This window comes from Lissotriton helveticus, chromosome 6 (genome assembly GCF_964261635.1).
Source record: "Lissotriton helveticus chromosome 6, aLisHel1.1, whole genome shotgun sequence".
Taxonomy (NCBI): domain Eukaryota; kingdom Metazoa; phylum Chordata; class Amphibia; order Caudata; family Salamandridae; genus Lissotriton; species Lissotriton helveticus.
This window is the reverse complement of record NC_136067.1, coordinates 1,777,309,443-1,777,324,258: the sequence shown is the minus strand read 5'-3', so window position 1 is coordinate 1,777,324,258 and position 14,816 is coordinate 1,777,309,443. Positions and strand designations below refer to the sequence as shown.

Here is a 14,816-nt window from a genome sequence, read left to right as displayed (position 1 = left end):
CTTGTGGCGGAACCTGCAAGATTGACGGTCTAGTAGTCCCGGAGACTCCATTACTTACATTGGAAGACTCCGCAGACTCGCGAAAAAAGCAAGCCTTTCTGCGCCCGTCCGTCGCTAGGAGTCCTGTCTCTCGGGCTCCAGACACACATCTCAGGGGCTCCTACTCAGCAACTCAACTCAAACTGGTTAGACATCTTGCCTCCTTTTCTTACACCTCTGACTCATGTCATATGACTATTCCTTTTAAAAACCTCGAAGGTCCGTTTACTTGCAAATTTTGTCATTAGCAGAGCTTTAATGAGATTTAGAAGCCTTCAGAGCACAGGGCCGGACATAACAGCCCGGACAAGTTGGAGTCGGTAGCATCCACTCCCCGGCCCATATCCCGTCAAGTAGCCCTTAGCTCTATTCCCTATTTGAGATGTTTTTTAGCCAATGGCAGATCCCTGCCCAAGCACTCCACCGAACTATGGGACTTTATACATTCTGTTTCTCTCTAGCAAGATTTTCTCACAGAGACATGGCTTAAACCCTCCTAAACTCCAGCCATCACCTTAGCCCTTCCTGAAAAGTACTGTATTCTCAGACTGGATAGGAAGACTAAAGTGGGTGGACGCTTTGCCATTCTATATAATGAAGCACGGAAAGTGTCCATCATTAACTCTACCTCAGACAACGACATAGAAATCTGTATTTTTAAGATAGAACTCACGCCACAGGATTGCTGGAAGGGTGCCCTTGTATATTGACCTCCCAGCCCCCTCAAGGATTTCACTATTTAAATGATGGAAAGTATTGCCCCTCACACCATTTCTTCCTAGCAATTTCTGGTGCTAGGGGATTTTAACATTCACACTGAAGATAGTGGGAATATTGAGTCCACTAACTTCCTCGCAGATGTGGCCTCCTTAGGATTAGGAATGATCAAGGCTGGCCCGACTCATTCGGCAGGCCAGACTCTGGACAATATCCTCTCCAACTCTCCTCATATATTTGCAGAACCATCTTGCCCAGTGATCTGGTCGGATCATTCTCTGATTAATTTTCAGATTAAAGATATTCAGTCTAGCGACACTACTTACATTCCCCTTAGTAATTTTAGAAGACAATGGCATAAGATTACGCAGGATTCCTTTGGGAAAGGTTTTATACCCCCTTCATATGTAGAACCTTTCGACATCGAGACTAGGCTTGGGATATTCCATGAGGCCGTAGAATCAGTCACAGAAAAATAAAGATAAATTGTAGGAGACCACATGACGCTCAACGCTGGTTCACCAACAACCTATAAGAGATGAAACTGACCCTGCGTCAATCAGAGCGCAAGTGGAGACAGAATGATTGCCCCATAAAAAAATCCTCGTTCATGAGGGTTCTTCAGGAATACAAAGCTGCCATTCTGAAAGCTAAATCAGATTATTTCTCATTAAAAATTCTTAACTCAGACAACAAAGCGAAAGACATTTTCTCTATCGTGGACGAGCTCATCAAGCCTGACCGGATCACCACCAAACCAGTCCCATCACAAAAGCTCTGTGACTCCCTCAACTCTTACTTCTTCGACAAAATCACCATAATCAAAGCCAGCATTCCCAAGAACGTATCTCCCGCGGAGTCTGTTCAGACATATCACAACCCGCTCTCATTTGACTTCTTCCCACCCATCACGCAAGACCCTTTCTTCTCCCATCCTGAAAAAAGCAGGGGCCGACCCTATCGTACCCAGCAACTTCCGACCCATCTCGCTTTTACCCTTCCTGGCAAAAATCCTGGAAGCTTATGTCACAAGCTGCCTTAGTGCATTTGTGGAACACTCGCACTACCTGGACCCACACCAAGCGGGTTTTAGAACCACTGAATCCATCATGTTGGCAGTTCATGACGAACTAAGAAAGAGGGCGGACCAAAACATCTCGCAGGCTCTTGTCCTCCTGGATTTGTCAGTTGACTTCGACACCGTCGACCACAAGCTCTTGGTGGAACGAGTCGAGGGTGCCGGCATCCAGGGCATCCCCCTAAAATGGATCACCTCTTTCCTCAGCAATCGCCACCAAGCTGTCCGCGTCTCCGACTTCACCTCAGAGAAAAAGAAACTCACTTGTGGGGTCCCCCCCAGGGTTCCTCCCTCTCCCCGCTCCTATTTAATCTGTATATCCGGCCACTGATATCAGATTTATGGAGGAGAGACATAGCTATTTTTAACTACACCGAAGACATCCAGCTCGTCTTTACCATTGACCCCTCCCCATCTGCAATTGAAACTTTCCAGTCCACCATGACGTCCATCGGAAATTGGATGAACACAAGCCAACTAAAATTAAATCCAGACAAGACGGAGCTGGTACTCACTGGGCCCTCACTTAATTCCTGAACCATAACTTTTGGCCACTTGTTCTGGGCCCTCCACCCGCCCCAGTCAGTGCAGTCATAAGTCTCAGTGTCACAATTAGTAGCGATCTCACCCTAAAGATTCAGGTTAACGCTGTAGTCTCCTCCTGCTTCTTCCACTTACGCAGGATCCGAAAAATCAGCAGATTTCTTTCCTTTGAGGCCCTTGTCCAGGTCATCTTGGCCTTAGTCATGTCACAAATCGATTATTCCAACTCCTTATATGCCGGGATCCCTGCCTATCAGTTACAGCGGCTTCAACTGGTGCAGAACCAAGCGGCCAGACTTGTACACGGCCAACCTAGGTCGCACCACGTATAACCCCTCCTGAAAAGTCTTCACTGGCTCCCAGTTGCCAAACGCTGCCTCTTCAAACTTGGCTGTCCGATCCACAGAGCTCTTTATTTCACGGGCCAGTCTTCATAGCCAACAGAATTCAGAGCTACATCCCCCGCCGCACCCTTCGCCCTGCCAGCTCCAACCTCCTGACTCCCCAGTCCTTCAAGCGTAAAAAACACAGGGGACTGAGATTCACGTTCCTGGCACCCCATTTCTGGAACACACTACCGCCTGCCCTACGTCAAATCGAATCTTTCCTTATGTTCAGGAAAGCTCTTAAAACATGGCTGTTCTCCCAGGCCTACGATCAATAACTTACACGCCCTGACTGTCCACGCTCGCCTATACCTAGCGCCATGAAACCGTTGGTGAACGAGCGCTCTACAAAATCCTATTATCATATCATATCATATGTAGAACCTTTCGACATCGAGACTAGGCTTGGGACATTCCATGAGGCCGTAGAATCAGTCACAGAAACTCTGGCGCTGTTAAAACAGCAGCACACTAATTCCCATAGAACACATGGAGCCTGGTACACCTCTAAACTTTGAAGGGAACAATCTAACTTTAAAAAATTGGAAAAACGCGGCATAAAACACAAACAGAGTAAGTGAAAACAATCTATAAAACGTCTCTCGCACTCTACCACAGGAATATTAAAAAGGTACAGAAATTCCATATTACCTCTAGGCTAAGCCAAGTTGGCAATTCCACTAAAGAACTCTACAAAGGTCTCAATTGTTTTACCAACCCCATATCCTGTACTAATCAGACCACCCCCCTCAGACATTATGTAATAATATTGCCAATCATTTTGAGGAACACATTAATATGTGATCAATTTCCTAGTGATTCTAAACTCCCTGATATCTCTGTCCTACTCAGAGAGAGAGAACGAGGGCTGCCTTGAGAGCTTTCATGCTTTGCAGTTACCTCAAGCAGAAGAGATGTTGAGAACAGCTAAATCTAGATCACCCCTCGATATTTTGCCAGCCAACCTGTTTGCCTTACTAGCCACGCAACTAGCCCCCACTATCTGCACTATATTAAATGCATCCCTGAGTGAAGAAAGACTCCCACAGGAATTGAAGTTGGCACAAGTGCTCCCTATTCCCTCAACTGAGTTGACAAACTACCGCCTCATTTCACTCCTTCCACTCATGAGTAAACTCCTGGAAAGACATATTAATACTCAGCTCATGGGGTACTTGGAATCTCATGGCAACCTTGACCCCTCTTAATCCAGTTTCAGACCCAACTATTCTACTGAAACCACTCTCAGAGGCGTCAAAGATTACATCAAACTTGCCCTGGACAAAAATAAGGTGGTGCTGCTAGTACTACTGTCCTCAGCTTTTGATACCGTGGCTCACCAGATGCTACTTTAAAGACTGAATGAGATAGGATTCCAGGGACTGGCACTCAAATGGCTCGTTAGTTTCCTGGACCAGCTTACCCAAACTGTCAACTTGGGCCCTTTCCGGTCTCGCACCCTGGAGCTCACTAAGGGGTACCACAGGGCTACTGTCAAGACATTAAATGGCAGAGGCCCTAGCTACCTCGCTGAAAAACTTAAGTACTATCTGCCTAGCAGATCTCTTTGCTCGGGGATAAAGTGCTGCTAGCTCTCCCTTGTTACAGAAAACGTTGGGGCGGGGGGGGGGGGCAAAGCTTTTGCATATCTGGCCCCCGTGTACTGGAACTCATTGCCCATTTAACTACGGAAGTGCAATAATATCCTCCACTTCAGGAAACTCCTAAAGACAGAATTTTTCATTTACTGACCACCCTGGCTCTGCATATACCGCTCCTTTAGCGCAGAGATACCCCTTCAGGGGTGATTGCTGCGCTTTACAAATTCAATAAGTAAATAAAATAGTAAATTAGCGTTTTGCATTTGCGTAGGGAGAGTTCAATTTAGCACATTTAGCCAACCTAAATATCGTGTCTTCAGTTACGAAATTACAGCATCACTCCTTGAATCAACAGGACTCCTTATATCAATACAACAAATACGCTCATCCCTCGCAATGTGCTGAGCACAGATGGCAGCCCTTTATGAGTGCTGCATAACCTTTTCCGACAGTACCTCTGGGTCTAAACATAGGTAAGCGGTATCACCAACGGTACATAGTAACTTTACTCTTTAAACGCCTTTGAGGTGTCACCTATGGAAATACTTTTCATTGTTCTATTCTGCAGGTGTGGCCACTATCTTTAACTCAATGGCTTGCTACCGACTTCACCTCTTACCTCATGGCGACCTCGTATGATTCAGGATGAATACAAGTTTGGTCCAGCGGATTTGGCTTTTGAGGAGCAGCCGCTGCTGCTGCTTTGCCCTTCTTCTTGACTTGTTTACCGACTGCGCTTGCTTTGGTTCCAACAGCTGGCCCCTGGGCCTGATTTCCGGGTAGTTCATTCTGCTGGCTGATTTAAAAAACAAAAACAAAATAAAACAAGAAAAAAGCATTAGTTTGAGCAGAGTGACACTTCTCACTCTATCTGCACAAACACAAAAAATGGAGCAGACGTCAACCGGTCCTTAGTCCAGAAATATTGGACTAGTTGTAACAATCATTTGCCTTTCTTAAAACAGCTGCAAATTAAATCTCAAATGAAAACTGTATTTCTGAGTTCAAAACACTGAAAATTAAGGATTCACAATGCCAGTCAGTCAAAGCACGCTTTATTCGATTTAAAAAACCCATAAAAGCACATACAGTACATATACGTTAAAATCACATTTCATATTTTATACAAAAGCAGGGGAAGCCAATATTTGACAAAGTGATCTGCCAAATTTAAGAATTACAAATCGTGTTAGCAAACAGTGGGCATTCTTTACGAAATGGCTACGTATTTACAAAGGCGCCGCTGTGAAATGTGGTTGTAAAGACGTCTTTCGCAAAGAGCAAATGTGCAGCTTGTATTACTGCACATATTGCGAAACTTGCATGTAGAAGGGGTGGTCTCCAATCTTTTGGCTGGCAAGGAAATGCACAAATGTTCTTTACATGCTTCCATGCTCCTGGGTTCACAAAGTATTAAATGATTACAGGCAGCCAAGGGTAGGGGTGAAAACCTGGTACCTGTTCAGGTTCAAGGTTTCAGTCAATTGTTTCAGCTGTGTGCCTACCCCAAGTTGTAATACAGCACCAGGAGCTGGAATAAGATCAACGCAGGAAGCTGAGGTAAACACAAAAATAAATGATTACAAATATGTTCTGTGCTTGTGGGTAAGTGCATGTGTGCGTGGGAGAGAGCGGGCATATCTATGTGTTTGAGTGCAAGTGAGTGAGCGACACGACAGACGAAGTGAGAGAATGAGTGACAGTGAGTGAAGTAAGAGTGCATTGGAATGAGAGTGTGGGGGAATGTGAGCATGAGAGTGAGAAAAAGAGTGAGTGCAAAGGAATGAGGAACCATAAGTGAGTGAAAGTGAGAAAATGTGAGTGAGTAAGAATAGTGAGGTGGAGTGAGAAGGAGTGACAAGAGAAACAAATTGCCAGAGAGTGAGTGAGAATTAATGAATGTGAACAAGGAAGGATAAGTGTGAATGAGTGAGAGAGATGTGAGTGAATGCGCATGCGAGTAAGAATGTGGTGGTATGCTTGTATGTCTGCTGTTTGCCCAGTGTTTACCTCGACATATAGAAGGCAATTCTTAGCATAACAGGCACTTGTGAAAACTAGCACTGGCTTACCAGAGGCAAACCCTGGCATATGAGACAACCATGGCAAAATACTGGTACTGACAAACTGGAGGAAATATCTGGCATACTAGGAAACACCAGCAAAATGCTGGCTAGAGCATATTGTGGGTGAATCCTGGCATAATGGAGGACAAATGTGGCATTTAGGAGGGGTGTAACTATGACAAAATGCTAGCTCTTACATACTAGAGGTATTTTAGGACATAACGATCACCCATGGCATATGCATGGCATCAGTGCCAAAATGCTGGCACCAGTTTACTATATGTAACTTTTAGCTTAAGGGGAGAACAGGTATGTATATTGTGGGGATAAAGGGGGGCTGGGGATTGGCATCCAAGACAAAATGCAGGTCCTGCCACAATTGAAGTTATTTTTCAAAATCAGAGGCACCCACACCCCTTCAAGGCAAATATTATAACCCAACACTTTCAAAGATCGCCATGTACCACTGTCAAGCTGGTTATTAAAAATTGTTTTCTCTGGTATTCTTGTCCATGGTGAAAAGCAAATATAAACATTTTAATTTCTATTTCTCCATCATCACAGCTGCTCTGCTGCCATGCGCCTATATGTATGATTTTGTGCAGGTTGCATTATAAACTCTGCTCTCATTTGTATGAATGCACCAGTGTCAAATTCTGGCTTTAAGGATAGCTCTGTTTGTGAGTACCAGAAAATATTAAGCGTGTAAACAAACAGGCATGACAGCCCATTCGGTAATTGCAAATCATTAATATTTACTAATAACAGGGTCTATTGTTTACATTATAAGCAAGATTCAGTTGTTCGCTAACCTTTGTTTTAGTACATGTCAGTTTGCACTTTTCTTCTTCTTACACCTGGCCCAATGGCTTGGTTTAAAAGAAGCATTTGCAATGCAATAGATCTTGCATTACTGAAAGTTTGAGCTATTGGCGCTGCTAAAAATAATGCAATGCTCATAGCTCAAACTTTCAGTAATGGGAGAGCTATTGCATAGCAAATGGATAGCAGCACTCGCACTTTAGCATTAACCGATTCACCGCTGAGCAAATTCCGCTGCGGCGGAATTTGACGCGTGCGCAGATCGGACGGCCGCCCGACGCATGGAAGAGTCTAAACACCTTAAGCTAAAGTGCGGGCGCCGTGATTGCTTAAAATGGAAAGAAATAGAAAAAAACATTTTATTTCTTTACTTTTGAAGAAATCATGGCACTCGCGCTTTAGCTTAAGATGTTTATAGCTAAGGTGTGGTTGCCGTGATTGTAACAAAAGTAAACAAATAGGAAAAAAATGGCACACTTATTTTTTTCTATTTGTTTACTTTTGTTCCAATGGTGGTACCCACACTTAGACTTTCAACATCTTATGCTAAAGCAGGGGTGCTGCGATGCTTAAAAACTAAATATATTTAAAAAAAATGCACATTTGTTTCTATTTTTTTTACTTTTGAAGCAATTGCGTCACCCCCGGCTGGTCAAGTTCACCCTCAGTTGCACCAGCACAGGCCTGACGTGAAGGCTCCAGGGCGGCGCAGGAGAGGTGAGCGGCGCGTGTCGGCAAACCTACAGAGAAGCACTCAAAGGGGGGTGTGAAGCAGGTGTTGGGCATGAACGCACGGGAACACTCGCAGTGGTGGCTCGCGGCGAGGCGGGCCATGAAGCGGGAGAGGATGTCTGAGATCCGACCAGCAACGAGTGCAGACGAGACCGAGGGCAGCAGGAGATGACGTCCCATGACGTAGGTAGAGGCCACGTGGCTCTGATCAGGGGAAAGTGACAAGGAGGCCGCTGCGTAGCTGGGTTTGAAAGAAGACAGACTGAGATTGCCTCTCGTGCCAGTCACAGTTGTCTTCCTGCTGGCTTGAAGTCTGTCACAGGGACGGACAGGCTAGATTTTGGGCCCGCAGTTAACAACGCAGAACAGATTAGTTATTCAGTACCGAGCGCCCCCCGCACAGCAATGGTTCAGCCCACCCTCTCTCGGGAGGCGGGGCTGTTTTGTAAAAGGACTGCAATTCTAAAGGAGCACAATTTTATTCTGCGCGGGCCGAGCAGTGATGCAGCCGAGCGCCGTGGGTGCGTCACGGCAGCGCCCCGTTGCTATGGCTGTCGGTCCGAGGCAATCGGTACGATGAGGCCACGCGGGTGAGTGTTCTATTGATTTTTGTGATTTAATAGAGCGCTTCACAAGAAAGTCAGAACATATCAATTTAAAATTGTACATCAAAGGTGAAGTGAAGTCCTTCTGAAAGATGGAGGGAGCGTATCTTTGCGTGGGCGTCTTTCTCTCTAAGCCCCGTCCCTTGCAGACTGGGTGGCCCCGACTTCCTGCTGTGGTAAAAGGTTCCTTATCTTCTTTATGGGGCCATCTGGACCCATAAACAAGATAAGAAACCTTTTACTTCAGCAGTAAGTCAAGGAAACCCAGTCTGAAAAGGACGGGGCTTAAGAAGAACGTCACTAGGACCTCTTCTCCAATAGCTAGCCACCGTTTAGGAGGCCAGCCAATGGAGAAGAGGGGCGGGGCTTAACCCTCACTAATGAAGTACACTCTAAAACATAAAATCTCGCAAGCTCGACTGCGCATGTGCGTCGTACGCCATGCAAGACCTAAAAAGCTAATAAAAGGCATTTCAGGACAATCAGAACATGTTTTTATGGCACTATACATCGAAGGAGCAACTTGGTGCTTCATTTGTGCTTAGACATGGTGGGCACTGGCACTTATTTTTGAGGACTTAGACTTATTTTTGTTCATCTCACTTTGAGTGAGAAGAGAAAATGAAGGGAAAATAGAAAGATAGGAAAAACAGTCACAAAAGGAAAATGCAAGGATGAAAATGAACTTCCAAGAGATACATAAAGAGAGAGGCTGAGTACGGTGGTGGACGAAAGAGGCAGGAGGCAGCATCAAGGGTAGGGAGCAACAAAAGCATTTGGCAACACTGGCTTAAAGCTCCTAAGCCAAAACTTTAAGATGCCCGCTTTTATTTTGCATTTATTTTCTACTAACCTCGCTCAGTTTCCTGAATACGCTTGAAAATTCATTTCTAAGGGGTACGGGATTATTGGATAAAAACTATTTCCGTGGCTAGCATAATAGAAAGTATTTACCGCTTAAAGTGAAAGAGATAGGATCATGATAGTGGTGCTCTAGCTCTTACAGAACATTCTGGAAGCACTCTTCCAAAACGTGCACCCGTTTTTAATAAGACAGGTTCATTTAAGTATGTATGATACATGATCAAAATTATGCTGCAGTGTTCCAGAAATGTGAGTTTGAAATTTTGGGAATACTTTTAAAGTGAGACAAGACAGTCAAAACTGAAAGAAATTCGGTGAAATTATTCTTCCTCTTAGTCCTACAGTTCAAGATGACAACCCACACAAGAGAAACTTCCGTTTGCACCAACTCATTCCCCTCCTTAGCCAGTTTCAGCGTATGTATATATACATATAGTATTTCTTTACAGCAACCCTAAGCCAAAAGGCACTGGAGAAAATCAAGAAGTAAGAGAAGATGGATTTGGTTTGAGGCTGGTTAATACATTGTAATGTAGTTTTCTTTAGGAGGTGAGGCTTCATCTTTTCCTGTTGACTGAGCAGGTGCCAAGGCCCACTTCTTTTGTCTCTTATCGCCTACCCTTGTGCTTTTATTCCCTTGCCACCTGTTGTGCCACTTTCTCTCTTCGCTCTCTCCCACTCTGTGCCTTAACTCTCACCCTTTTTATAGCCTCTCTGGGCTACTTTGCCACCTTTTTTGCCTCCATCCCCCTTTTTAGCCTATTGTGCCTCTTTCTGTCTCCGCTCTCTCTCTCTCTGTCTTACTTTCTCCCCCGTTTTCAGCCTCTCTGGGCTACTTTGAAACCTTATTTTTGCCCTTTCTAAGCATCTCTTTGCTGCTTTCCTTTTTTGCTTCTCCAACTGCCGCACCCAATTCCTGCTTCACACCCTTCACCCCGAATTTTCACCTTGACCTCCCTGCACCCCCCTCCTGCGCTTCTTTCTGCCTTCCCCGCTTTTCTGCGGCACCTTTATTCCAACGCTGATAGCCCCAATCACCGCCCATCGTGCTTCCCTCTCCTATGACCTACTTAATACCCCATTGAGCAGGTGCCAATGCCCAGCCTCAGTCCCAGACTTACCTAAACCAGTCTTCTGACCAGGCAAGGCCCGTTCAGACCCGGCTCCTCGCCCAAGATTTCCACGCCTCTCTGCCGCTGCTCTCTCTCCTTCCTCTCTGCCCTCCACTAAGAGTGGGTACAGCACAAAACCGAAGGTATTTCACAAACCAGGGCAAGATCTTCATTTTGGGGCGCCCAACACTGCAGTACTCACTTAACAGAGCATCATAAACTAAGCTCCAACCACTGCTGTACTTACTCAATGTGATTCAGAAAAGGGGGTGGTGATGAACAGAGTGCCTGAATTAAGCAGACCACTCTTACCCAGTCCAAAGATCAGGGCTTGATCCATCACCGTTTTTTAGCTCACTGCACCATCCCAGCTCAGAACTTGGCTATATGCAAATTAGTCTGTTCCTGTCCCAGTGCATGATGGGAACAGGGCAAACCAAACTACCAAGCCAATTCTTGTACTGTGAAGGAAACAAGCTTCCGGGGACCGGTTTCTGCCATTTCAGGCGTCGTCGGCCCGGCTTGCTTGAATCCTGATGGTGCAATGAGCAAGGGACTCACATCTGAGTATACCCTTCCACGCTTATGATGGACAAAATGATTCAGAAAGGGGGGTGGTGATGAACAGAGTGCCTGAATTAAGCAGACCACTCTTACCCAGTCCAAAGATCAGGGCTTGATCCATCACCGTTTTTTAGCTCACTGCACCATCCCAGCTCAGAACTTGGCTATATGCAAATTAGTCTGTTCCTGTCCCAGTGCATGATGGGAACAGGGCAAACCAAACTACCAAGCCAATTCTTGTACTGGGAAGGAAACAAGCTTCCGGGGACCGGTTTCTGCCATTTCAGGCGTCGTCGGCCCGGCTTGCTTGAATCCTGATGGTGCAATGAGCAAGGGACTCACATCTGAGTATACCCTTCCACGCTTATGGTGGACAAAATGATTCAGAAAAGGGGGTGGTGATGAACAGAGTGCCTGAATTAAGCAGACCACTCTTACCCAGTCCAAAGATCAGGGCTTGATCCATCACCGTTTTTTAACTCACTGCACCATCCCAGCTCAGAACTTGGCTATATGCAAATTAGTCTGTTCCTGTCCCAGTGCATGATGGGAACAGGGCAAACCAAACTACCAAGCCAATTCTTGTACTGGGAAGGAAACAAGCTTCTGGGGACCGGTTTCTGCCCGGTTTGGACTGGGTAAGAGTGGTCTGCTTAATTCAGACACTCTGTTCATCACCACCCCCTTTTCTGAATCGTTTTTGGCCACTATAGGTGTGGCAGGGTATACTCAGACATGAGTCCCTTGCTCACTGCTCCATCAGGATTCAAGCAAGCCGGGCCGACGAGGCTGAAATGCCAGAAACCGGTCCCCGGTAGCTTGTATCCTTTCTGGTGAAGAATTGGCTTGGTAGTTTGGTCTGCCCTGTTCCCATGATGCACTGGGCCAGGGACAGACTAATTTGCATATAGCCATGTTCTGAGCTGGGATGGGGCAGTGAGCTAAATAACGGTGATGGTTCAAGCCCTGATCTTTGGACTGGGTAAGAGTGGTCTGCTTAATTCAGACACTCTGTTCATCACCGCCCCCTTTTCTGAATCGTTTTTGGCCACTATAGGTGTGGCAGGGTATACTCAGACATGAGTCCCTTGCTCACTGCTCCATCAGGATTCAAGCAAGCCGGGCCGACGAGGCTGAAATGCCACAAACCGGTCCCCGGTAGCTTGTATCCTTTCTGGTGAAGAATTGGCTTGGTAGTTTGGTCTGCCCTGTTCCCATGATGCACTGGGCCAGGGAAAGACTAATTTGCATATAGCCATGTTCTGAGCTGGGATGGGGCAGTGAGCTAAATAACGGTGATGGATCAAGCCCTGATCGTTGGACTGGGTAAGAGTGGTCTGCTTAATTCAGACACTCTGTTCATCACCACCCCCTTTTCTGAATCGTACTTACTCAATGTAGCACGTAACATAAAAACAGGGCACAAGTTACCAGGAAGTGTAAAATAAGGAAAAGTAAGGCAGAGGGGATAATCCGAAGTCTACTGATCCTGTGTAGTGCAGGTGGTCAACTATTTGTTGGACTTGGTCAACAAGGGTTTGGCTAACTGCACAATTAATGTGAGTAGATCTGCAATTTCAGCGGGTCACGTCCCAGTACATGAGGTTCTGGTGGAGGAGCAACCATTGGTCTGTAGACTGCTAAGAGGCATTCGCTTGTCCTTTCCTCTTCAGCCAAAGTATTCTTGATTGTGGGACGTTAATGTGGTCCTAAGACTATTACTATTATGGCAAGATAATACCTATCTTTCCTGTTCGGAGGTAACAGGTAAGTTAGCAGAGGGGGTGTCGTTCACGATTGTTTAATGCACCAAATCGAACACCAGAGTGGTGCACTACCCGGCCTTTCCGGGCCACCCAAAATTGTGTGTGGTGTGCTCCCTCAGGGCGTATGAATCTATGACTGAGGAATATAGACCACTGGGTGTATCACAACTTTTTCTCTCTCTCAAGAAGCCTTTCAAGCCAGTATCAGCTGCCATTATTGCCCGTTGGGGGAGCTATGCCCTCAAAAGCTTTTTCCCTCGGGAGCCGTCTTGAGGACATCCTCAAAGCGGCGGATTGCTCCTCAGACTCCACATTTAACTTCAACCCTTTCACTGGCATGGCTTTTCTGGTTGTCGATCAGCTTTGAACTAGCATAATCTGAGCCTCCAGTCCTACCACAGAAGATAACATTTCCTAGCTCTCGTGAAGGAAAGTTTTAATTCTATGCCGATAATGAGTTAGCAATGTCATTGTGAACTGATGATTTGCTGGTCAATGGAAGGATGGTTCCTGCAATAAAACTTACTGTTGGTTCTCAATACTGTTGCTGGGTGATGAGATATGTTATTTCGCTTGGAACTTATGCTGGTTATCTATGGTTTTTCCTATGTGGGTAAAAAATCCTAGGACATCAGCAAAGAAAATGACCAATTTTTACATAACTAGTGGTGTGAAGAAGGAACGAAAAATGAACTGTATATAAACATATATTTAATAAGTATGAATAAAAATCATATAGAATCTAAACTATATGATGGAATAAACAAATAAAATTCATAAAAAAACAGACATAGGTATAACAAATCAATACATAACTTATAAATCCTACACTTTACAAAACACAATACATTCATATACATCAATGGCATAAAAAGTACTAAGAATTTATAATCATTAAAAAAACTCTCGACGCGCGTTTTGGCAGAAAACCGCCTTCTTCAGGAGTCTCTGCTGATATTAATCTTTTTTGTAGAAGTTGGTGATATCTTCATAAATACGAATAGTCAGAGCCACTTGATAAAGGCTAATACCTGAGTTAAGCCTGACATCACTCTAATTTCATTATCGAACGGTCTTGTACAGCCGCCAAGCATGGATGGCCTTGGATGTTGGGTTTTCAGTGTCAGCATAAACGAAGCAACTCTATAACTTTCTTGAACAGGTGTATATATATTTTCACGCAGGGAATATCGACCTCCGCAAGGGGCCAGACGGATCGTGACTTGTGTATTCAAGAGAATACATAAAATATATTTCTTATTTCGTGTTCTATCGATAGAGTCTTGTCTGGCTGACAGTATCTACGTGACGCGACGTCTTGCCCGTATTGGAGCAGCACCATCCAGCTGTCCTCAAGATTCCCGTATTTGCAAGCTTTGTGAAATCAAGCACCGGCAGACGCTGCTAGAATCCTACCTCTATCGATTCATTTTTTGTTCTGTAAAATGGGTCATTATTCAAAGTCCGTGGGACAAAGCAAAAATAACAAGGAAGAGTTATGGGAAACGAGAATAAGCAATTTAAAAGAACACTCGTGGCAGTGCAGAAGGAGCAACAATTTACAGGGACTTAGAGGACATTAAAGCAGGATGGGAAAGAGGCCGGGAAGGTGTGGAACAAACAGAGGGGGAAGCAGGAACGATGACAGCAACAACAGGGATGCACTAAAATATGGTGCTGAAGCTGAACACGCACCCAAAGAAGAGCCTGGGAGGGATGCTGTTTAAAAAAAAATACCTCAGCAGAAAGCACAAAAAAAAAAGCGAAAGCCTTCAAGTCCTGCAGCAATGCTCCAGAGCCCACAGAGTACATACAACAGATGATCCTTCAGCGCAAGCACTGTAGGCTCGACCTAAAAATGTGCTATTCCCATTTTATTTAAAGGTACTCTTAGAATACACTGGAAATTATATTGAACAGC

The 14,816-nt window shown here is 45.2% G+C and overlaps 1 protein-coding gene across 1 annotated transcript in view; it reads right to left on the bottom strand.

Moving 5' to 3' along the window:
- SRBD1 (S1 RNA binding domain 1) overlaps positions 1-14,816 on the bottom strand; it is a 781,048-nt gene that overhangs the window by 75,584 nt on the left and 690,648 nt on the right. Inside the window, exon 20 of the mRNA XM_078649673.1 lies at positions 4,984-5,160. Coding sequence (XP_078505799.1) covers positions 4,984-5,160 — 177 coding nt within the window. The remainder of the gene's footprint in view (positions 1-4,983; positions 5,161-14,816) is intronic.